At 33.8% G+C, this 26,675-nt stretch overlaps 3 protein-coding genes and 2 long non-coding RNA genes across 5 annotated transcripts in view; 3 read left to right on the top strand and 2 right to left on the bottom strand.

The window, feature by feature from the left end:
• The window catches only part of cta (Guanine nucleotide-binding protein subunit alpha cta), a 5,959-nt gene extending 4,516 nt beyond the window's left edge, over positions 1–1,443 (bottom strand). The window contains exon 1 of the mRNA XM_076530755.1: positions 173–1,443. Coding sequence (XP_076386870.1) covers positions 173–394 — 222 coding nt within the window. The 5' untranslated portion in view covers positions 395–1,443. The remainder of the gene's footprint in view (positions 1–172) is intronic.
• LOC143264287 (uncharacterized) lies at positions 904–26,675 on the bottom strand. Its single transcript, XR_013037896.1, has 6 exons — positions 25,466–26,675; positions 24,671–24,760; positions 22,017–24,592; positions 21,454–21,616; positions 19,373–20,814; positions 904–1,573 (listed from the first exon to the last, which is right to left on the bottom strand). It is a non-coding gene; the product is annotated as an uncharacterized LOC143264287 (long non-coding RNA).
• Positions 1,933–4,138, top strand: Prp31 (pre-mRNA processing factor 31). Its single transcript, XM_003704852.3, has 8 exons — positions 1,933–2,226; positions 2,313–2,510; positions 2,584–2,788; positions 2,869–3,038; positions 3,117–3,274; positions 3,350–3,640; positions 3,708–3,932; positions 4,008–4,138. The coding sequence occupies exons 1-8, from the start codon at positions 2,109–2,111 to the stop codon at positions 4,110–4,112; spliced, it is 1,470 nt and encodes a 489-aa protein (XP_003704900.1). The 5' UTR covers positions 1,933–2,108; the 3' UTR covers positions 4,113–4,138.
• Positions 4,289–12,689, top strand: LOC143264286 (uncharacterized). Its single transcript, XR_013037895.1, has 2 exons — positions 4,289–5,118; positions 7,331–12,689. It is a non-coding gene; the product is annotated as an uncharacterized LOC143264286 (long non-coding RNA).
• centrocortin (cerebellar degeneration-related protein 2-like) overlaps positions 17,876–26,675 on the top strand; it is a 64,755-nt gene continuing 55,955 nt past the window's right edge. Inside the window, exon 1 of the mRNA XM_012288934.2 lies at positions 17,876–18,601. Within this exon, the coding sequence (XP_012144324.2) occupies positions 18,526–18,601 (76 nt within the window). The 5' untranslated portion in view covers positions 17,876–18,525. The remainder of the gene's footprint in view (positions 18,602–26,675) is intronic.

The following is a 26,675-nucleotide window of genomic DNA, read 5'->3' as shown; positions in this document are numbered from 1 at the left end:
TACACAACACTGACAGAAGGTGTAAAGGAAACTGCAGTTTGCAAGTGGATTATTCAGAATGCCAAAAGGAAAATGTTTGAAATAAGTAATGTAAATGTTTCAGAAGATGTTAACAAAGCATCGAGGTGAAGGAGAAATAATCGTCGCCCATAAAAAATCGAGATTATTCTACCTCGAATTTAATTCCGTGAATAATTCGCATCTGTTTGAGGAATGTCGACTTTCCGCTCTCACCCGCCCCGAGGAGCAGCACCTTGACCTGTCGTCGGAGTGCTTGACGATCTTTCTCCAGCATCCGATCGATTTCTTGGCTTTTGTAACGTTGCTCGATCTCCTCGGGGCTGAACTTGAACCGCAGGCAACAAGTACACGACCACGTTAAGGATCCCGCCATCTTACTACCCTGCTACCCTCCTCTTCCTTCCTTCCGGCGTTCCTTCCGTGTCAGGCCGTCCTTCCGAAGGAATAAGTGTATCCTTGATTGCTAAACACTGTACGTACGCACGCACAAATACCCAGGAGGAGCACGCTACACACGCGAGCGCGCGCGCGCGTCCTAGCTTGCACACACGAGTTTCTGTGTTCACGAATACGTATCGCTATGTAATGCACGTATCGAAGGAGCCACCCGTGAACAACCTGTTCGTGATTACACGGGATCGACGCACGTCGTGATTCAGAACCGCATTTCTCACTTAGGCGTAGCCGGGAACACAACCAGCGAACCAATGTCAACACACGTCGTTTTCACTGTCGACGCGAGACTCCACACCTACCGTTAATCGCGAGACTCACGCCGCTAGCTGCCCACGATCTTCTCTGGTTCCTCGCGAATTGAACATGATTAAATAATCGTTCTAATTACCGACGTAAGAGAGCTAAGTCGCGCATCGTTCTGGTCACACTTTATACATACACGTACTCTATCGTCTTCTTTGATTCGAAGAAAACTTTTTATGGATACAATTGTATCACGTGTACACACGCGCACACGCATACACCTGCACCGTTTTGGTGTCGAATTGAACGTGTGATGGTTCACCTATGCCAAACTACATAATAATAATGCGGGGGAAGAAATATGCGAGACGGCGAACGGAAAAACGTACTCCCCACCACGACATATTTGTTGTGAGATACTGCCGTAACGCACACGTACAGAAACACGCACACGGTCTGTGAAACCGAACGAAAGCACACCTCCCGGTGAGGCCGCGTGATCAGTTTTACGTGCTGTCATTCGTCGGAAGGCCTTTCTTTTTATCTTTATCCTTGTCGATACTGCAATGCACTGAGACGATTCCCCTTGAGCATCGTGCGTCAACGAATACAGAGTTTTGGTTATGTGGTGGGGAGGAAACGATTCATTTTTCCGTTTCTCTCTCTTTCTATCATCGGTCGACAAAACCTTTCCCTTCCGTCCCGCTGCTTGCACTTACCGTAAGCCGGTTTTTCAATGATACGTATAGTTTGTTCAACGAGAGACCGTACCCGATTCGCGCAACTCGCATAACTTCAGTTGATTCCCTATTAGTTAGTGCTGCCCCACTATCATACTCAGTTGATCATATACCTAGTGGACAAGAATACACCAATAAAAAAAGTACATGAAAAAATGATACGTGAATTACATTCGGCTACTATAGAATTCTCACATTTGCAAATTTGTAGAATTCTAAGTTATTAAATTTCGAATTTATATGTACAATTATACTCATCTATGATCAAAGAAAGGTACAAAATTGAGAGACACAGAGTATACACGTCCGGTGTCGCTGAAGTCGCAAACGCGAATGCGCGTCGCTCTTGGTTACAAAACAGTACTGAACCAATGAGCGCAGTCATGCGCAGAATGAACCAAAATTCATCAGATGATGAGTACAATCTTCTGTTAACGAATAATAAAAAGCAGTGACAAGACAGTATAGATTGTTGAATATCGTACGTGTCGATACTGACCAATCGTAGTGGCTAACTTTTGAGAACAGCGCCAGTATACTGAAAATAAGTTTCCAAACGTATTACGCTGTCTAGATAGCGCTGCTGTAAGCAAACAAAGTTGTCAAATGTAAATTGTTATATTTGAGAGAAAATTTTATAAAGAAAACATGTCGTTAGCTGATGAACTGTTGGCTGATCTTGAAGAAAATGACGATAACGATCAGGATATGGAAGAACCGGAGCCGGATTTTATTCCGGCCTCGGTTTCGAAAAGCATCGAAGAAGGTTAACCTCTCTTTATGTTTATTTACATACAGTTTTCTATTAAGAATAGTATTATTAGTTAGTATTTTATCTCTTTCTATTTGCAGAAATAAAAGTAGCGTCAGTAAGAGAATTGGCGAAGCTGCGTGATTCTGAACAGTTACGAAAAGTAATGTCTCAAATAGAAAAGTACAGTAAGGTACCAAGGAAATCAGCAGATATTATCGGACCTGTTGAGTCTGATCCAGAATATCAACTTATTGTTGAAGCTAATAATATGGCTGTGGATATTGATGATGAAATAGGTATATAATTAATACTAAATAATTTGAATCTTTCATAGAGTTGAAAAATGTTTTTATGAATCATATTTTTCAGCTACGATACATCGATTTACAAGAGACAAATATTCCAAAAGGTTTCCAGAATTAGAATCTTTAGTTGTAGGTCCATTGGAATATGTAATGACAGTAAGAGAATTAGGAAATGACTTAGATAGAGCTAAGAATAATGAAACATTACAACAATTTCTTACTCAAGCAACAATTATGGTAGTTTCTGTTACTGCTTCAACAACACAAGGGTAATATTTATGGACTTCTAGGTTGTTTGTAACTAAATTTTGCTTTCCCAATTTAATAAATTAAATCATTTTATTTATAGTCAATTATTAACAGAAGAAGAAAAGGAAGCTATTTGTGAGGCTTGTGACATGGCAGTAGAATTGAATAATTGTAAATTAAAAATATTTGAGTATGTTGAAAGTAGAATGGCATTTATTGCACCAAATCTTTCTATAATAGTAGGTGCATCAACAGCAGCAAAAATTATGGGTACTTTATAATAATATATCTATGTTATTTTCAATGATAAAAACATGTTTGAAACTTCTAATTTACATGTTATTATAGGAGTTGCTGGAGGTTTGACAAAACTTTCTAAAATGCCAGCTTGCAATGTATTAGTGCTAGGATCTCAAAAAACAACCTTATCTGGATTTTCACAAGTAGCAACTTTACCTCATACTGGTTTCATATATTATTCTGATATTGTACAAGATACTCCTCCAGTAAGTTAATATAGAATACAGTATCTGTTGCATGCAGTTTTTAAATACTCTTTTTAATTTTCTCTTATTCTTCAGGATTTACGAAGGAAAGCAGCGAGACTCGTAGCAGCTAAAAGTATGCTAGCTGCACGTGTTGACGCATGTCATGAAAGTACAGATGGTCATATCGGTCAATTATTCCGCGAAGAAATTGAAAAGAAGTTGGATAAACTTCAGGAACCACCTCCGGTAAAATTCGTGAAACCTTTACCAAAACCTATTGATCCAGGAAGGAAGAAGCGCGGTGGTAAACGCGTCAGAAAAATGAAGGAACGCTATGCTATTACGGAATTCAGAAAACATGCGAATAGAATGAATTTCGCTGATGTAAGTGTTGCAGCTCTATACTTCATAATTTTTCTCATAACATTGTTTCATTAACATATTTCCGTAGATCGAAAATGACGCCTATCAAGAAGACCTTGGTTATTCACGCGGTACAATAGGCAAAGCAGGAGCTGGTCGTATTAGACTACCTCAGATCGACGAGAAAACAAAAGTACGAATATCGAAAACCCTTCAAAAAAATTTACAAAAACAACAGCAATGGGGTGGTAGTACAACAGTTAAGAAGCAAGTTTCTGGTACGGCATCCAGCGTCGCGTTTACACCATTGCAGGTAAATTAATATCGATATATTTTGTCGTTACTTTATCGTTAAACTGTTGAATTATATGTAAGACTTTATTTGTAGGGTTTGGAAATTGTAAATCCGCAAGCCGCAGAAAAGAAAGTAAATGAGGCTAACGCTAAATATTTCTCGAACACAGCTGGCTTTTTAAAAGTGAAGAAATCGTAAATAAATTATACATACAATTAATGAAACTTGATATTCTAGATTTTTTTCATAGCTTACACCTGCTGCATTTATATGCGCGGACATTGTAATATCTATATAATAACAAAGATGGACATGTATACATATTAGTATACATGAACTATAAGTAATATTTTTTTAAAAATAGTGACTGAAATTTGATTTGTTATATCAAATTGCACATAAAATCTAAATAAATGAAATTAATAATATTAATGATGTTTGATGAAAAAAATAAATTAAACATGTGCACTTAATGCATCGTTATAAAATTTAATCCGTTGCTAGCGAATCTTGTTATAGAGAAAAATCTATTTATAAAAAGTACACGGTGTTTTCAAATGATAGTGTAGTTAGCGTACTCGATATTGAACTATGAATATACATTCTGATCACATATACTACACGTAAAGGTACATAAGTAGATGATGATAGACGACCCCGCGGTAAAGTGATTATAAAAATAAGCAGCTCGTAAGAGCCGGTAACTAGAGTGAAAAGGGACGTTGTAGACCAATGAAACCGGCGAAAGAAAGATAGCAGTACGTACATGAGACGTGCTAAGGAGCGAAAGATACAATTGTGGTAGTGAAAGATAAGACAAGGATGGAGAGAACACCGGGTGGAACGAACGGCAAACCAGAACTGGGTGTCGTAAGGTAATCGTTGACTGCTTTGAGTATTCGTGTGTGTTCTGACTTCGTTTCTCATCTCCTGTCCAGAATGCACTTGCGTATGTTGTGTGAAGTTTCAGGTTGACTGAACGTTCCGTTTAATATTACGCGGGAAGTGTTGGTATGTTTCGGCTGTGGCACGCGTATCTTACGAAAACATTATCGTGACAAAGTGGAAATTCTTGATTCTTCATTGTGAGCCGATCGGAGGAACCGGTGGCAATTCTGACAATCGATCATGGCGAATTTTAAAGATTTAAAAAACGATTGGTTTATGTTGTGTCAAGATTGTACCTACTGTCAGTCTAAATTTGGTAAGTTATTTTATTTTATTTTCATTAATGTTTCTTTAAATATATTTTTGATCTATTTTAAAAATTATGTGAGATGTAAAATTGTACTTTTTTGTCTTTTTTAACTGTTATGCGATGTGAATGATTGTCATGCTGTGGTCAGGTTTTTGGTGATTATTGTATAGAACAGGTATCTTGGAATTTCTTGTGTTCTGTGGTTATTAACCTGTTAAAATGATTTGCTTTAGTATGACCAAGTATGATGAACATGTACATGTACATAAATGTTTTATTGTACTTACTGATTTCTAAACTTTAAAGTGGTGGTCACTAAATTTGAAAATTTATAAATTTATGAACTTGGTAATTTAGAAATGTGTAAACTTAAGAATAGGAACTTAAGTTAGGAACTTACAAGTTCAGAGATTCAGAAATATTAAATATCAGAATTATTGAATATTAAATGTCAAATTTCACAAAAATGTGAAATTTAAAAATTCCTAAATTTCTAAAACTGAAATTCTATAAATTGAAAAATTGATTCCCAAATTTTCAAAAGTTATTTAATAATATTTAGTGATACTATTAGTAATAATAAAACTGGTGTACCTGTCCATCCGAAAAATAGTTCTGGCAGTGATTGGAAGAAAGGATCAGTTTAGATTTTTAATTAACAGGAAGCATTTGTATCTTCCCGCGATTCGATCACGTTGAAAAAAAGCGTTGAATAAATAGTATTCGAAAGAGTTTCGATTGTATGCTGGAAACAATACGTATTCATTTTTCGAATCGTAGCGTGACGGCGGCAATTACAATTAACGCGAGTGGAAGTAATGACAGTTGAAGTACGCGTGCCACGCATTACCGTCTTATTCCTTTCATTTTAAGCTGAATGTTTAACGCGATATTACGTAACGTACGTTGTATTAGTTATGCGAATACTTTCTCGCATCGGCAATTCGCAATTCTGCAACATTATACGAGAAAGCGATGGGATATCGCCTCTCGCGGTAAGGAGCGTAGCGTTTTTTATTTACCTAGCCGCAACTTTTCGATCGACAAAATCGTTCTGTCAAGAGAATTTTCATGCAAGTGAAAGTCTGCGACTAAACGATACTCGTTTAACTCGTTTCCTTAACGATATCTATTTTGAAAGGGCAAAACTTTGATATTTTATTGCGTGCTGATCGAAACTAGCCACGGATGCCCTTTCGTTTCAGGGCAACGCAGTTCGCCACGAAATAAACCTTGGGGGTTCCATGTTGGGGCAACTTGGTCAGATATGGTGAAATATACAAATCAAGTTACCTGTCGCAGTTACGCTTCCAGTGCTTTCGGCAACCGTCGATGTATTACCGATATCTTACTGATACGATTAACTGATAATATTTTTTTCGTTGCGTATTTTTCCTTGCAGAAGCTCGTGTTTCTACTTTTTTTGATTTTTTAAGTCCTTGTTGAAAGATCTTGGTGAAAATCGGTTTAATTTTCTGCACGTTTAATTTTGTAGATCTTGTAATTTTTACATTACTAAGCTCCTCAGCAAAAATTACTAAAAATTTCTAAACTTCTCTAATTTACCAAATTTCTCAGATTTCCCAGATTCATATAGTTATGAATTTTTTCATTTTCAAACTTGCACATTGCTGAATTTCTCAAATTTCCTTTATACAATTCTATTATGTTATAATTCTCAGATTTTCCAAATTTACATATTTCTAAACTTTTTAGTTTTCAAATTTTCAAATCTTTGAAATATTTAAATTCCCTAAATTTATATATTTGCACATTGTTCTATGCTTAAATCCTAGATTCCTAAATTTCTAAGACTTAAAATTTCCAAATCCCTAAATTACTATATTTTTAAATTTACAAATCCCTAGATTACCATATGGTTAAAATCACTAATCCCTAGATTACTGTGTTCTTAAAACCTGAAATCCCTAGATTTCCATATGATTAAATTCCCAAATCCCTAGATTACTATATTCTTAAATCTACAAATCTCTAGATTATCATAAGCTTAAATTTGCAACACCCTATATTACTAAATTTTTAAATTTACAAATCCCTAGATTATCATATGTTTAAATTAAAAAATCTCTAGATGACTATACTCCTAAATCCACAAATCCCTACATTACATCCTTAAATCCCCAAAACCCCTAGATACCAACGCACTATCATACTTAAATCACCTAATACCTACATTCTTCTATTATTTCATCCATAGTTACACCAAAGACAATTAAAACACCTGAAAAAATGCGTGACAAAAAGCAAGTGCCATTACGGCGAAGAAATGTCCGCTTTGATAAATCGAAACAGACATCAACGAGTCGAACTCGTTTGGACTTAATTGAAAAGCAATTATCTTTCGCGTAATGAAGGAAACGACACACATTCTATTAATTACGTCTTTTACCTTTTATATCTGTTGCCGAATGATAAAAACATCGACATACGTTGCACGATTTTTTACTATCGGCGAATATAATACGTATTTATTAGAAGGCCATTGATTTTCTGCGCCATTTTAAACAAAACGAGAAGCTCGCGACCAATAGTTTCCTTTCCAATTAACGACAACCCCGAGGAAATCACGATGCCGCACGCATTGGTCATCGATTCGATCCGGCGGATCTCTACTGTTCGATCCGTGGATCGATTGAAAGGAGAGAGTCTAGTGCCGAGAGTGTAATTGAATAAAATCTCGTACGTCGGCTCGATCGAACTGTAAGCATCGATTGCCATCGAGTACACCTATGTAAGTCACACGTGTGAGCCTGCAGGCAACTTGCATCGACGCTCTAAATCCATCAAATGCATATAAATTCCATGAAGTGTGCTGAACCGTTCCAATTTTCATGAAATCCAAGGCCTACTCGACGATTCGGTTTGATTAACGAGATGACATCACGGTCTTTGGAGCACCGATCAAAACTTCGCGTGATCGTAGAAGACGTCCAAGGGAATAATTTTGCGAATAGCGTGCAACTTTGAGAAATTAGGAAGAAATTTATGGTCGAAGTTCGCGTAATTATTTCGTGAAATAAAAATTCACTAAAATACAAGTTGGAAGTTTTATTCCCTTTGTGTTGAAATTTGAAATTTAGTTTTAAATGAGAAAGACGAAAGCTGTTCCACTTTTCCGCGAAACACCATGACTTCGGGATCTATGGCGGCTGCAATTCAATTCCTTCGCCGTGGCTCCATAATTGGCAGCTTTTACAATTTGTAATTGGCAGCCGACTGAAAGGCTGGAATGCGAACGAGTTTCGATGTTCTGTCGATGTCATGGCAACAGTAACGTGAGAATGCTGTACCCACGATTAGGTCAAAATATAACCACAATTGTTGTATACTTTCTAACCAACGAACATCGCTTTTTACGAGTTCGTTGCTGATTGTAGAAACATTGTTTTTTGAAGGCTGATTTTAATGCTATAGATTTCATTTTATTTGAAAGCATGAACTCATTTATCTTAATTTGACCAAAACTAACCTTACTTGACCTAATTTAAGCTAACATTATATTAACTTACCCTGACCAAGCATTACATTAACGTTAAATCAACCTAATCTGACATTACATTAACGTTAAATTAACCTAACCTAACATTACATTAACGTTAATTTAACCTAACCTAACATTATATTAATGTTAAATTAACCTAACCTAACATTACATTAACGTTAATTTAACCTAACCTAGCATTATATTAATGTTAAATTAACCTAACCTATCATTACATTAATATTAACTTCACCTAACCTAATATTACATTAACATTAATTTCACCTAACCTAACATTACATTAACGTTAAATTAACCTAACCTATCATTACATTAATATTAACTTCACCTAACCTAACATTACATTAACATTAATTTCACCTAATGCAACATTACATTAATGTTAATTTAACCTAATTTAGCTTTATATTAATGTTAAATTAACCTTATCTAATATTATATTAATACTAACTTAACCTAACCTGATACATTTGACTGATGCAACATAACCTAATAAAATTGAAGATCTCAAATTCACTTAGCAAATTTGACAAAATAAACCTAACATAACTTGAGCTAACTAATATATCTAAATGATAAAACCTAATCTAACAGATTCTAATAATAAAACCTGCTCTAATTAAAACTGCTATAAAGTTAAAATCTAATTATTTAAACAAAATCAATTTCCGGCCTGGAATGAGGTTTGATTGCATTGAAAGTTGAAACGGAAATAAATATGAATGAAGTTACGTATCAGATTGTATTTGAAGTGTGAACAAAGTAGTAGGTTTTTATTGAAATCTATTATTAAAATAGAAGTAATTACGATCACTATCTCTCGGACTTTCAAAATTGCATTCATAGTCCGTTCCACTATCAAATTCATCATTTACCATTCGAAGATCACGTACAAACGTGATTCTGTTTATCCCTGGAACACGAACACAGCATTTTCTTCCTGTTATTAAAAGAAATTGCTATTCCACTCAGGTATCTTCGCGGATGATAGTCATCGGAGCATCGCAACTTTCTGATCTTCCCGTTCACAAATCCTTGATACCGTAAATCTTTAGTAACTTAGGTGTAAAGAGCGAATGATGAAACGTCTCCCTTCAAAAGTGATTTAACACGTTTGTCATGTGACCCAACAGTGGGTCATGCCGTATCGGGTCCCACGGTGTCATATGACACCTACGCACGTATCGCACTACCTACCTTATATTTTCGCATCAATAAAATAGTCGACAATTAAATAGAAACCCAAAACGTGTGCTACACGTGACAAAAATTCGTAATCAACGAGTTGATAAGATACCAAACTTGTAACCGGTTAACTGGCAAATTTCGAATACCCCTTGGAGGATACTTAATTGAAATTACGAATATACACGCAATGTATGATACATATGTCGATTATTTTTGTATCTATTATATTTATTGCATAGAAGTATTTATTTATCAGAAATGAATAGATAGATGTGTGTTGTAATGTGTTCATATGTAGATAACATACGTCACATACGTCTACATACATGTATAACATACGTCACATATGTTACATGTATAACATACGTCACATATGACTACATACATGTATAACATATGTCACATATGACTACATACATGTATAACATACGTCACATATGTCTATATACATGTATAACATATGTCACATATGACTACATACATGTATAACATACGTCACATATGTCTATATACATGTATAACATATGTCACATATGTTTACATACATATAAAACATACGTCACATATGTCTATATACATGTATAACATATGTCATATATGTTTACATGCATATAAAACATACGTCACATATGTCTATACACATATATAACATACATCTACATTCGTCTTTATACATATCTACATAATATGTATATCTACCATGCATAACATGTATCTACATATATGTACATGCATGATACGTATTTATACATGCATGATATACATTTATGCATATGTAACATATACTTATACATGCATAATAGGTATCTACACATGTGTAATATGTATCTATGCATACATAACATATAACTACACATGCATACATGTATCTACACATGCACAATATGTATTCTATACATACATACATAACATGTATTTTCTTGTGCAGAAAATATTAATTTACGTACTGAATAAATTTAGTATATAAACGCAACAGGTATTGGTTATTGAACTTATGATTTTTTTATTCTCTCTGAATATGAATTATGGTAGAAATAACGGGAAAAACGGAACTTTAGTAAAGTACGTTATCCGTTTAACCTTTCCCGGATAACTGGTTCTGTTCTATCGCATGAACATAAACTTGTTTTACTTTCTTTTGAATTTCAAGGAGATGTTACTATGAAACTAGATATGTCTGCTTGATGTTTATTTCGTACAAGTCTGTGTTCTGTAACAGGTCGTAAAATCAGGAACAGGTTGATTTTCCATAAAGAGACGGTAAAGTGTCTCGAATAAAAGTATTTTTCTTTTTGTGGGTTATTTCGGTACAGAAGTGAATGATTAATAAGGAAATATTTTTGTGGTTATTAAAAAATTAATGGAGTATGTTTAGTAATTTGAAAAGTAGCGTAAGAGAGAGTAGAATTTATTTATTTTCAAATAATGTATGTTATATTTTGATGTGATTGAGACTAAAATTTTGTTTAATCATGTTCTAAATTTGCAATTTGTTGAATTCGGAGACTATCAAATTTCCAAATTTTCAGTTTGTCAACTTTCTCAATTTCCAGTTTGTCAAATTTCTAAATTTGCAATTTGTTAAATTCAAGGACTATCAAATTGCTAAATTTACAGTTTGTTAAATTTTTAAATTCGCAATTTGACAAGTTTCTTAATTCTCAACTTTTTAACCCACAAATTTTCCAATTTCCTAATTTTTCAAAATTGTAATATCTTAAATTTTTAAGTTCTATATTTTTCTAAATTGCCAATCTTCTATATCGAATAGTTTGGAAGTTTTTTCTTCGTTAGAAGAAATATTTATTTCAAGATTAAAAGATTTGTCAAGCAAGTTAATATCTTTTATTAGATATTAAGCGACTAACATGTAAACAAGCAACGTAAAAGGTTTAGATTTAGTCAAGATCCAAGATTATCGCTTATAAATTGTGCTTTATCTGATAACATTAAAGTGTATTACCTTGTAAGTTAAGGTAGAACAAAAAAATGATGTATTTAAATAAAATTACTGTAGATGATTATTATCGTAAAAATAGTTAATAGATATTCACTAAGATTAGATAATTAACGTAATACTTTTAATTAGTGCCTAAGTATATACAGTAAAATTCCATTTGAAATATTGGAATAGTAAGATTGTAAAATAGTGAAATATTAGGGTGACCGGAAAGTAATTTCGTTTTTTACATTAAATTCAAGCAAATACATTTTTAACAAGTTTTTATTTTTAATCAGTAATGTAATCACCCTCGTTATCGACAACCTTTTGCCATCCACTGTACAAATTTTCAATGCCGGCTCGATTAAAATCAATTGGTTTCCAGGCAAAATAACTGGAGACGGCATTTTGGATATCATAAAAATTTTCAAATTTTTTGTCACTTAAAAAGTGTCGTAGCGATCGGAATAATTGGAAAACCATCTTTGGCATTTACGAACGTCTAATGCACTTGGATAAACATCGCAAATGTTTTTGGTAGCGACTGTTGCGTTACTACCCTTGTGAAACTCAAAAAGCATACAATGGATACGTACCTCTGGTATTTGGCTGGCTATTTCACATAAAATTGCAAAGGAAAATTTCAGATTTAATTATTTGCAAGTAAACGAGTCAATTTAACCTGAAAACTTTGGCACGACAAAGAACACAATCAGCTGATAAATGACAAATGTTGATATGCGCAGAAACGACATTACTTTGCGGACCCCCTAAGAGTAAATTAAAATAGTAAAGTAAAATAGTAAAATAATAAAATATTAATATGACCCATAAAAAAAAGCAAAATTATAAAATAACAAAATACAAGTAACAAAATATTAAAACTAAAAACCTATGAAATAATAAAATACCAAAAAACTTCTACCTATACGTCTATCCTTTATAAGACTATCACCTATCCTTTTACAACCATATGCAAACACGTTACACTTGAACAAAACAATAAAAATAGGAAATAGATAGCTTGTAAACGAGCGATACTAAAATTCCGCATGCTATCTGCTAATTTATCAAGTACATAAGTAATATTTAAGTACATTTCCGTGTCAGTTGAAGGATACACAGACTAATACTGGTAAAGATGACTTGAATAAACGAATTACAGTTAAATTTTTGAATTGAAGAACAGGTTGCTTCGATTTCACACTGCCACTGATCCAATCTATCATCTGGCGCTTATTAAACTTTTACCTTTAAGGTCGCGCAGACCCATTTCGAACTGACCTTTCACGTCTCATGATCAATCATTTTTTTCTTAACTTTCACGTCTCTCAAAATTCTGAATTTTATTCCAGAAAATTCTTTTTTCATTCTCGATGATCAAAGTATGTTTTATGGTTAACAAATTTCTGGTTGGAATTGGATATTTCATTCATTATTTTTCGAGTCAATCAAATTTCTAAATTTTCAAGTTCTTAGATTTCTAAATTCTTGGATTTCCAAATTCTCAGATTTCCAAATTCTCAAATCCCCAAATTCTTAAATTTACAATTTCTTAAATTTCCAAATTCTCAGATTTCAAAATTCTCAAATTTCCCTATTCTCAAATCCCCAAATTCTTAAATTTCCAACTTCTTAAATTTCCAAATTCTCAAATTTTGAAATTCCCAAATTTCCCAATTCTCAAATTTCCAAATTCTCAAATTTTGAAATTCCCAAATTTCCCAATTCTCAAATTTCCAATTTTTCAAAATTTAAATTTGCAAATTTCCCAATTCTCAAAGTTCCAATTTTTCAAAATTTAAATTTGCAAATTTTCCAACTCTCAAAGTACCAATTTTTCAAAATTTAAATTTTCAAATTTCCCAATTCTCAAATTTCCAATTTTTCAAAATTTAAATTTGCAAATTTCCCAATTCTCTAATTTTCAAATTCTCAAATCCCCAAAAGGAGCTAAATAAACTATCTCTGAAGCTAGACATTTTCAAATAATGTTCTCAGTTTATAACTGACAATGAGTTCTAAACACGCTGTACAAAGAAGAACCGATCGACGTATATTTCATTCGAAACCGGAAATCTTTTCATCAAGCACATCAATGGGTGCATGCATCGATCAATAAGAAACGTATGGAACAAACGAGAAAGTAGGTGACACCTGAGATCATATAAATTATCATACGTAATTTTCTTCATGGTTCCTATAATTACATACTTCGCGTATGACCATATTAACTTCGAAATGGAGCGAAAGTATGTGATCTTCAGTACTTTCGTACGTCCTCGTATCATCTTCGAAGACTTTTCATTCCTTCCGTAACCTACTTCCTTGAATTCTGCTCGATCATTCAATAAATCTTCCGCAAACGTGAGTCGATAGCCGATCTCGATCATCCTTGATACGTTCACTCATCTTGATACCCATTTCACTGGAAATACTACGATGCATTTCCCAATCTTCACAGTTTCAGTTTAACTAAGATACGGTTTCTACACGTTTTGTTATAGTTTAATAAACAAATTTTTGGATTTATAGGTTTATATATGTACATATTCAAAAATATATCATTTCAAAATTAGATTATTTAATTTATAAACTCGAACAATAAATTGTATAGATTTAGAAATTTTCATAGCTTGAAATTTTCAAATTTGAATGTTCTCAAATTCCTGAATTCTTAAATTACCAAATTCACAAATTAGAAAATCTCTAAATCCCTAAATCTCCAAATTTGCTATATTCTCAAATTCTCAAATCCCCAAATCACTAAATCCTCAAATTCTAAATTAGCAAATTCTCAAGTCTCCAAATTTCAAATTTCTAAATTCACAAATTCCCAAATCCATAAATCCATAAATCTTCAAATCCTCAAATTAGCAAATCCCCAAATTTTCAAATCCTCAAATAAAAAAATCTCTAATTCTCCAAATCCTCAGATTTCTGAATTCTCAAATCCCCCAATTCTTGAATTTTCAAATCCCCAAATCCCTAAATTTTCAAATCCCCAAATCTCTAAATTTTTAAGTCCTCAAACCCCCAAATCCCCAAATTCCTAAACTAGAAAATTAGCAAGTAAACGCGATTGTAATTAGCACACTTATCAACCAGGTTAACATCTCGACCATCTAACTAGATTAAATAAATAAATAATTCCAGCTTCACAGTCACTTCCGTAACTTTCATTAAAAAGTTTATCGTGAAATTTCACGTTCGATTAGTATGTCATCAACAGGCATTAGAAGATGCGTGTACGGAAGAAGCATAAACGTTGTTAATTAATAGTGATACCAGAAATGAAGGAAATTATTAAAGTCACCGGTCAAGACGTCAACGACGTTGTTTTTTCCAGTCTCATCATCGAACGATCAGCAGAATCAACATTCAGCAAAATGTTTAAACACACTTGCGTATACTTGTCACTGAAATAAAATACACGTTTCCCAACGGTGGATTTTCTAGAAACCAGGTTATTAGTAATAAGAATCGGGTCGTTTAGTAAAAGAAAATCAATTTCTTTGGGCTACTTTCGCAAGTACATTCGCCATGTTGTGGGTGATCGTTGGTATTAGGGGGACCGGAAAGTAATTTCGTTTTTTACATTAAATTCAAGCAAATGTTTAACAAGTTATTTTTAATCAGTAATGTAATCATCCCTGTTATAGACAACCTTTTGTCATCTACCTTGCAAATTTTCAATGCCGGCTCGATTAAAATCAATTGGTTTCTGGGCAAAATAACTGGAGACGGCATTTTGGATATCATCAAAATTTTCAAATTTTTTGTCACTTAGAAAGTGTCGTAGCGATTGGAATAATTGGAAAACCACCTTTGGCATTTGCGAACGTCCAATGCACTTGGATAAACATCGCAAATGTTTTTGGTAGCGACTGTTGCGTTACTACCCTTGTGAAACTCGAAAAGCATACAATGGATATGTACCTCTGGTATTTGGCTGGCTATTTCACATAAAATTGCAAAGGAAAATTTCAGATTTAATTATTTACGAGTAAACGAGTCAATTTAATCTGAAAACTTTGGCACGACAAAGAATACAATCAGCTGATAAATGACAAATGTTGACATGCGCAGAAACATTACTTTGCGGTCCTTTTAATAAAATACATGCATCTTATTTTGCTGTAATCAAGTATATTCATTGATTGATGTAAAAAGTTAATTAAAAGCTGTATTTAATTTCGGAAATGGTAGTATTATGAAGGCGCAACTGGTTATTCATTGTAATTTAATGAAAATCAAACGATTAAAGTTGCCCCACATATTTCTGCTTGGCGGTGAGAGGCAATTCGATCAAACCGCTCTAACGAAAGTTACATACCCAAAGACTACTTTGGGCGCGAAACTAGCACCAATTCAAATCACGGTACACACTGAAGACTGTATTACATTGATTTGAAAAGAAATTACCAATAATTCTATACAAAATTTAGAAAATTTATTTAAACAAATTTTTCAAAGTTAAAATAAATTGAAATAGATTTAATCCATTAGCTATCAGTATTGCTATTTATCTCTTTAAAATTAGATGAGTTAACTGTCCCACCTTTTATGCATGGTAAAATGTTAATCCCAAAATGTTAATGTTTCTATATTAAATAAAATAAATGAATTCTTCTTCATTTCTCTATCATCAAAAAATCCTTGTATGGTTATGTATTAAATCGTTAACTTAGATTATTCTTTTCAAAATTATATATTTTAAGGAGTTAATTAGTAATAGAGATGTATATTAAGTATAACGTTTTAATGTCATTCACCAAACAAATATTTCCGCCATATAGCAAATCTATCTAAAAAATGTAGTACTGTTACATATTTATCACGTTTTAATGCTATTACAAATGTACAAATCTTCTTCTTAGATATCGTGGTTTCTATCTGCAGTTTCTAAAGTTTCATGTACGTTTTATCGATACATGCATAATTCTAATCACGTTCGTAGCAATGCTGAGTGATTATTCGCGTATAATAATTCATTAGAACTCCGCGTTAAAATGTATTTCGTGTTTCTTACGCATTACATAGGGTAGGTTTTGTTTATTTTTTATGAAAGTCTGTTTCAAGATTTCTTTTATGGCATACTTCACAAATACACTTTTGGTATCTTTAGAATTTTTAGATCTTTGTAATTTTGTAATTTTTTAATTTTAGGATTCTGGTATTTCCGAATTTATGAACTCTTGATCATTAGAACTTTGAAATTATGAAACTTCAAGTTTCCGTAAGCTAAAATTTATAATTTTTAAATTTTCAAATGTATTTTCAAAATTTCAACAACTGAAATTTAACAAAAATGTCTAAATCAAAGAATTCGAGAATCCCGAAATTTCTCGAAAAACTGATAGTGGTGATACTTTCCCGTGCATCAGCATTTCATCCAGTCAACCACGGATAAGAGAAACCGCCGATATCGATTCCTCAGACACGAGAGTTCCACGCAAAGAGATGCAATCACTCTCTTATCTTCAAGAAGATCACTATATTTATAGACCTCTCTATTTTTAAATTCTCTGTCTCAAAATTCTCGTGTCCCTAGACTCCAACATCCTTAAATCACAAAGTCCTTAAATCCTCATACACTTATATGTCTACATCCAAAAAAAATTCCAGATATATCCCTAAAACTTTAAATCCCTAAATCCCAAAATTACTACGCAACCAGTTTTTAACTCCTCCCTAAATTTTTATAGAAACTGCCAAGCAGGAAGTAGCCCCTTCTATAACCCCTTCATGATGATACCTCCCCAGAGGCAACCCGACTACATACATATTTACCGTACTGCCACTAAGGTAGCCAAGAACGAAAAAGAAACTCGTAATTTTGAAGAGTTGCATAGTAAAATACACGGTTCGAGAGAGATAGAGAAAGAGAGGGAAGCAATTAACGGCTGCCGTTCTCTTACGTGTTGCACACGTAAACGGGTGGTGTTGGAGGGGCAGGGGCAGCCTAAATCGTCGATACGCGTCGCGTCGATAGCGGCGGGCACACCGACGCACCCACACACGATCCCGGTAAAACCCTGTCTCTCCTCCCGTCCCATCATGGCATCGCATTGTCGGCGCAGACGCCGTGGCAGCGCTTATTGATCGTGGCTAGCTGGTGCTCGGTTGTCTCTGCACGCGTCATGCGTCGTCGTCTTTCGCGACGTAGCGACGCTGCTGGACGTCGGCGGGGGGATACCCTTGTGTTTCCATCTTGTCGATTAGTGCGAGGTAGCGGTGACTGCGGAGTACACTTTTGATTCGTGGTGCGCGGCGCGGTGGTTCCGTTTCGTCGGGCAAATCGTCGGTCAATGATCAACTATCGAGCCGGGATGCGCGATCGAGAGACACGCTCGATCGCGGTAGTGTGAATCGAACGGCCGGCCGGTTCAGCCGTCTGGAAAAATCGCGGAGATTCCTCCACCGGGGATCGTCGAACGAGCTTGACTCGTTGACCGGGTGACTCGCCGAACGATAACGATACGATAGATCGAGACACGTACGTCCGTTCTTTTTCGCGAGACAGTGAAAGTGATCGGCGGTGAAGCGTTCGCGAGTCGGTCGGATGCTCGGTCGACAGGTGCGTTGAGAGAAGGCTCCGGCCGGCCGATACTCGGCCGTGATTGGTTCGTCTATTAGAACCGGCCGTCGTTCGACCAATCGCGTCGCGCGTACGGGATAACGCGGCCTTTTCGCGATTACGACCGCGATCGAATTCACCGAAGCGACTTTTGGCCCGACTTCTCGACGAAAAGGAAACATGAGTCTACTGTCTTCCTCCATCGGCAGCGTCCATTGCCTAGCCGACGAGGATGTCGATCATCACATGCTTCAGGGTAAATTTCGCTTCGACACTTTGTTCATTGATTTATTTCAGGAGCACGCCCAAGGTCGCGCTGCAGCTGCACCCGAGGAATACGAATCCTCTGATAGCTTTTCGTTGATGACCTCGAGACGCGATCGATACGGGCATGTATTCAGGCTGTTTTCTTTTAATTCCGAATTATTGTCTTGAATTCAAATAACTTATTTCGAATGCACTTTGTCTTGGGTGAAGTTTTCGAAATTCTATGATTTTTAGTTGCATATTTTCCATTACAGATATTCTCTACTATTTTATGCGAATAATAACGTTGTCTGTATATTTGGAAGGTCAGACGTTGTATAAGCAGACTGTTCTTTTATTATTTTACTTTCACTGTTTCATATACTACTGTTTTACTATTTCACTCTTTCACTACCATATGTACTGTTCTTTATTTTATTACTTCACTATGCTACAACAACATTCTACCTTCCTACTTTGTTATTTGTTATTTTTTATTCCTATTCTGTCACTTGTATATCTACTGTCTTGCCATTGTTCCATTTATATGGTTTCAACATTTTATTCCATATAAAACACAATATTCTGATATTTAATCTAAACGTATTTCGACTTGTTAACGTACCTTTATCTTATTAATTTACGGCGCAGCCTGTATACATGCACATTTATTATGCGTGTCATGTAACTTGACAATTGGAACGCATACAAATACATTGGTTCGGTCAACTTATCGATATATTTTCATCTACAATATGCGTTGAAAAAAAATAAATCTTACCTTGATATTTAAAAGAGACGATTGGTATCACGATCAATATTGTTCCTAGTCAGTTCCTTGCAGATGACTTTGACGGTCCGAAGCGATGACTCATGGTTACGGTTCATGACTCGAATAGTTGCTGCAGCTGTATCGAGACCTTAAGTGTGCCCATCGTTGCCCTGTTATTAACAATGAAATAATAACACGAGCGACACAGTTTTCTGTTATTTCTTAACTCTGAAACTATCGATATATTGTGTACACTCGTTTTGTTATTTTTTAATTCAAAAAGGAAGTAGGAAAATGAAAGAATAAGTGACTAAACATAACCTCATAATGTACACCGCCATTCACCAGTATACGGATACTTTCATAGGTTGATAAAGTACGAAATAATTTGTTGCGGAGATAGGCATTATTTTTTGTTTACTTTTTCTTTCTTTTTCGAAACCTATATTCGATAATTTTATCGGATTTAACCTTTGATCAATCGCGTGTCGTAATTGCGTTACGCGATAAGTATACATGGACAATAATCTTTCCTTAATGAAAACTAAAGATCGCATGAATTAAATATATATATGTTACTTTTATAAGATCGTGTAAAACGAGCTTGCTCACCGTGATGTTTTGATAAAAGCAGGTTTGCAAACTTGCGCAGCCGCGGTGGTCTCGAATGTTCCCGAACATTCCCGATCTTATCTACCGAAATTGTTTATTATTCTTCGACAAATATTCGACACAAAATGTAAGAAGTTACTTCCTTGCGGAAGATTAATTTTGTTAATAACTTGTAAATCTACCGAAAGAAATGTTCGATGGAAAATTTTATACGCGATTTCTCACAACTATTTTTGAACCACGGGAAAAAAGAGACGTTGTTTTGAATTCAGTAGTGTTTATCGAAAAACTTTCTGCTGATAAGTTGCAGGGTAGGCGTGCCAACGAATAACTTTCCAACATGTGTTTCGATTAAAAGAAACTTTATCTTACCGCATCCGTTGACTTAATACGTTTTTTCCTGCTTAATTTGAATATATTTAATCACTATAATTAATACATATATGCTTTTAATACGATACATTTCAGTACATTTAATGTCATATATATTTAATTTAATATTTCATTCATTTCAATTTATTTAATGTCCTATTATGAAATTTGTAGGAAAAATTTTTTTTTACAATATGGCGGCTGTTTCTAGAACATGAGCGACTGAGTGAGGTTATGGTTCCTCAAAAGTTTTCTGACATTTTAATATTATGTAATATTTACTATGTACAATATTATCAAACAAGTATATATAAATATTTTTTTAGAAATACTTAACATATTTCCAGATTTAATTTTTTCTAAATTGAAGTTTTATGTGAAAAGAATTTATGGTATATTTTTAGTTTACTTTTTTATGTAAATTCAACCCATTTCCGGTGAATGGCCTCCTGTATATTTCCACGTGTCTGCAATGTAATATTTTTGTACATACTTGAAAATGAACTGTTCTTTAAATATTTTAGGAAGAAATACTTTATGGACGTATTTTAATTCATATTTTTAAATATATACATATAAATATTATAATAATAATATTGTAATAATAAACGTTACAATAATATTATAATAATTATATATAATATATATAAATATAATATACATATAACAGTTTAGACAATAATATTACTTACAATAATATTATAATAATTATATATAATATATATAAATATAATATACATATAACAGTTTAGATGTTAAATATTATTATTTTTATAGAAATTATTTATACTAAATAATAAAAGCTAATTATATCAGTTCATAACATGAGATTTTATGACTAAAGAAGTAACAAGAAATAGAATGTAAAACAACAAGACTACTCATCAATAATTAAGGTGGTTCGATATACATAATGTTTACACAGAATTCACTGTAACACAATGCTAGAATTAAACAATTGTAGTCGAGTATAAATAATAGAAAAATTACGTACAATAGGTACGCATTATTTTTAATGAGTGTTGCAATTGAAACTAGAAATGCTTCTAATATTATTACCGGTTGGTGCAAGTAGCAGAGTAATTATTACCACCGGATATGCTAACCTTTGAGCGTGTACTCCATCATTGAAATGTTCGTCCTTGACGTCGATAGTAAGATTGACACGCATTCAAAGTGCAGATAGAGAATGATAATCACTGTTGTTTGGTATTCGCGCGTTAGTCCTAGTGTTTATCGGTTTCTTGCCTCCTTTCATCCATATGGATTCTAATTTGAAAATTGGTACAGTTTGTATTGCACTTTTAAAAAATTTCAGGTTTTCATGTTTTGAAATTTTCAGAGTATTGAATTTCTATTTTGGTGAATAGATTGATAGGATTTTTGGTATTCATTTTTTAATTTTTGAAGTTATTAATTTTTAAATTTCTAAATTTATGATAGAACTTTACACATTTACAAGTCTTCAAATTTACAAATTTACAAATTTTCAAGTTTTCAAGTTTTCAAGTTTACAAATCTCCAAATTCACAAATTTACAAATTTAAAAATACTCAAGCTAATTTTCTAAATTTCTAAATTTTTAAATTACTGAATTTCAAAATTTTCAAATTGTTAAATCTGTAAATTCACAAATATTCAAATTTATAATTATTTAAATTATTCCTACCCAAAGTTACAAATGCACAATACCATAATATTATCATCATACTATCATATCGTCACATGATCATATCATAATATTATCACTTTATCATATCATTACATCACATTATTATATCATCATAACATCATCTTATCATATTCTGAAACAACAAAATTTCAAAGTCACCAAATTCACAAACGAAAGTCCTCTCCAAGGAATAACTGTGCATAATGAATCATTCGTAATTTACCTTGAGTTATTTATCTACAAAAGCGCATAGACCAGTAAATAAAATAATGACGCGTTTATAAGATTAATTAAAAAGCAGCAAGTGATTAATGCGTGGCAGTCGCACCATTACCGGTCGTGTTTTACGTTTTCCTTTAAGAGCCAGGCATACCTAACGTCACGTGGCGTTCGAAGGAAGTGGCCGTGCATATTTATGATCATTGCTTGAGGGCCTCAGCATACCATCGACTAACCCTTATTGCAAAAATGAAAGTATCTAGAGCAGAATTAATACACGCACTCTATCTTTAGTGTCTGTTAACGCATTCGCTACCGATCCTGTACAAAAGCTATTATCGCGACGCTGATTTCTATTTCCTCCGCTTAATAAATTGATAATCACTCACAGAATGATCACCGCTCATTGCGTTAACTCTTATGTCAACGCATCGAATTATTCGCGTTTATGTACGTAACGTCTATTAAGCTGATTTAACTGCCAGACGTTCACGTGAGGACTTCAAGTATTATTTAATTTTTGTTGTTGTTAATTAAACAGTGCTATGTATACGTAGAACTAAAAATAAAAATAATTAAATAATGTTATACATACATAGAAAAATAATTAGACAGTGCTATCTTGCACAGAAATAAAAATAAGAATTAAGATAATCTAACAATGCTATGTAAGTATAAAAATAGAAATAATTAAATAGTGCTATGTAAACATAAAAATAAAAATAGTTAAACAGTACTGTAGGTGTAGATATAATTAAGGCAATACATTAACAGCGAATATAACGTTCTATGAAATAGATTTCCAAGCTATGGTAATTACAGGTTAAGTCCATTACGTAAAAAAATGGTATTTTAAGCGTTTCGTAGCGATTAGATCGTATTACATGGAAATAAATTTCGTAATGAAAGTTTTCAACAAGGATTCGTGGCTGCGTCGATTGTTACAGTTACCGGAAATTGCTTCTCGAAGTGAAACCCTTCCCGTTGGGCTACCATCAGACAACCTCTTCATTTCTTCCGGTAAACAATAGCATATCTATATCAGTTACAGTTAACACACTAATTGTAGTCGGTGTAACACGATAATTAATGCATGGAACAATTTCAAAGTTGTTCCGCACGTGAAATTAGCTGAGAATATAACGGTAGATATTAATAACATAACCTTTCTTACCAATTTACATGATTACAATACGACATTGTACAATACATTGTTTTGTCTCTGAGATATCTTATCTCTTCATCGAGACGTTTTAATCCTTGTTCATTGAACTTTATACTTTGATGTATTTTGTCTGTAATTACTCATACGTTTGGCTTAGTCAGTCATTTTGGGAAAATCCTTGATAATATTCATATTTACTCATTGACAATAACTTTAATAAATGTCATTGTTTTTCGCCTAAGTGCGACTGCTCGAGTCAATATACCGCTGAAAATACGTGTGAGGCATTTTTGTATTCTGACCAATGGGAGTCCCTTCTAAACACCTGGGTCAGCCTCACGCGCCAACTCGTGTGTTGACATCGGTAGGTGACTGTCAAATGGTATTTTGTTCCCTTGTCCTCTGTTTTACGTAACTTGCTTGTTTCTGTACAAGATGCCACGATACCAATGGGGGATGCAAGAAATACCATACAGCCCCGTATCTAACCTCGTCGTAACAGCTAAACGACGAAAGATTGATCGTGAATTAGCTTTACCTTATAACGACATTTCGAGCATCGACGTAATACGCATGAAAGAAGTCGACGATTTGTATAAAGTAATCAAATTATAAATAGATTTGTAATTTGTATCAGCTAACGCTAAAACTATCAAACTGGTGAAATAACCGGTTCACAAGTTACTTATTTTAAATGATGAAATTTGTTGAGATATTTTTCTTGAAATCTCTGTTAACATCGAAATAAGATGTTGATGTATATTCAATTATGTAGGATGAGCTCTGGGGTATGAAACGACGCCAGCCAATTTAGCTCCAATTTTAGCCACTTCATATCCTGAAGATCTGAATACACCTTTTCAAACTGAATGATAACTCCAATACTCGTCCAGCTATATCTAATTAGTCGTAAAAGTAGAAATAAAACGATTTACTTCCTAATACCGTAAATTCATAAGGAGCGTTTTCCTCGGAAACGAAGACACATCGAAGCATTGACCGTCATTAAATTATAAGTTCGAATGAACCATTGGTAGCTCTCGAAATGTAATTACACCGTTAACGAAGCTTCGGTATAAATTAGCTGCAGGAACCGTGACTTGTACGAGGAACGTGTTTGCTGGTTTGAAAAATTTGCTCGTCTAATCGCGGTTCTTCGAAAGGGGAGAAAGGAAATCAAACTTTCTCGCTGGAACACGACATACAATCAAAATATTATACATGCTTGCCTCCAACCGCAATGCACCGGTAATACAATCTCTCTTACATTGACTTCTGTGCGTTGTCCGACACGAACCACCTTATAAATTGCACTTTAGTTCTGCACTGCTTCAGCTTCGCTTTACCGAATCGTCCACTTAATAAATAAAATATATTTTTTTTTAAACACGATCGCTTATCTTTATCGTTTCGTAAAATTGCTTACTCTAGCGTTACTTGGACTAGGTAGATAGGTATACGCGCGTTAGGTTTATACTTTTGCAGATTCCAATGCAAACACATTTTTGCAATTTCTAAATTTCTAAGTTTAACAATTGATCAAGTTAATGGAGTTGTCTAATGTCTCCTTCAAGGTCTCAAGTCTTTTTCTCAAATCTCCAAATTCCCACATTTTTTCTCAAATTTTCTTCTTAAATCTTTAAATCATCAAATTACAAAATTTTTAAATTGTTTCAAATTTTCTTCTCAGAACTTCAAATTTAAAAATCTTTAAATTCTCAAATCATCTTCAAACGTACCAACCCTCAAACTTCCACTATTATCCAAATTAATATGGTCTACCCATCTCTCCCCAATTTACAAATCCCCATCTCCTCAAAAGAACACTATTCATTTACCCTCCAAATATCCTCGCATTTAAATAATTTCTACTTGCTCATCATACTACAAAATCTATTTACTCCCATAACTCCACGTTGCGTCCACACAAGAACCATTCATAAGAAACTACAGAAAGTGAAAAAGCAGTAAGAAAAAGTGCGTTGAAAGATTAAAGTGAGTAAGCATCGTTAAGGAGAGACAAGCATCGAATGTAGTGTGAATCAATGGTCGAAACACGTACCGCTTTCGCAAACAGTTACAGTCTGGTCCACGGCTAGCGAATATGTTGCACAAAGCAGGATCAGCGTGAAAAGCATCAAACATTTTCTGCACGAGTCGTGTTACAACAGGGGCTTTTGTTATACGATACTATGCGAACCAGTCAGGCTAGCGTTGCGTCCAGTTTCTCTGTTCGAAAATGAGTAGGCGTTGAAAGAGAAGAGTACGTGTATTACTTACATGTTGCATCGTGAGTTGCACAAATTCGACCTGGTAATTTTTTATTTTTAGCGGTAGTCATTTTCTTTCATGAACAGGGAAAGTGTTTTGGTATAAATACACACGGTGGTTGCGTTTAAATTTGTTTCTAAGGAAAGAATTGTGAAATTTGGGAAACGTTAGAAAATTTGTTTTCATATTTTGGGCTTTGAAGTTTTGTTGTTCCATGATTTTGAAAATTTTCAAATTTAAAAATAAATAAATTGTCAAATCTATAAATGTCTGCGTTGCTAAATAAAATACCTTTCTAAATTTGCTTCCAAATAAATTTTCAAGAGATTCTTAACAAATTTAATTAGCAAATTTTCTAGGTAACTAGATTTGCCGCGTACAAACAGCGAACGGCATCTTCCCTCGAATGACCATAATTTGTTTTGCGTGAATTTAATCAACTACGGGAGAGAGATTTACCGTCTTCTAGAAAGTTGACTTCGGACAAGACGATTCACACATCAGTTACGTATTTTTTACGTGAACCATTCCGTAAAATTGTGCATGACCATTTACAAATATCAGGAAAATGTGACTCGAAAGCTAATAAAATTTATAGAGATTGATGTTGGTCTGTCTTAACGTTTTTTAGGATATGATTATTCGCAATTTTATCTGAAGTTTTTTTTACTAATCAAACAGGTTTGTGCTGTTTGTCCTTATAGAAGAATGCTGTATAGTGAGTAACGATGTTGTATGATTTGTATTATTTTGACGTTGAGTATGCGGGAAATGTTTTTCTTTTATAATTGTGTGTTGAAGAGGGGAGGAAGCTTGATTAATAAATGGCGATTTAGGGAACCGACATTTTTGAAATGGAGTGAAGAAGTTTTTAAATTTGTGAAATTTTGTGGTTTGTAATTTTCGAAATTTTCTAGTTGATTAATTTAGGAATAGAGTAACTTTCAAATTTATATTTGTGATTTTGTTAGATTGTGATCTTGCAAATATTAGATTTTACA

Source organism: Megachile rotundata, chromosome 4, assembly GCF_050947335.1.
Source record: "Megachile rotundata isolate GNS110a chromosome 4, iyMegRotu1, whole genome shotgun sequence".
NCBI classification, from domain to species: domain Eukaryota; kingdom Metazoa; phylum Arthropoda; class Insecta; order Hymenoptera; family Megachilidae; genus Megachile; species Megachile rotundata.
The sequence above is the reverse complement of the archived record's forward strand: the minus strand, read 5'-3'. Positions and strand labels throughout refer to the sequence as shown.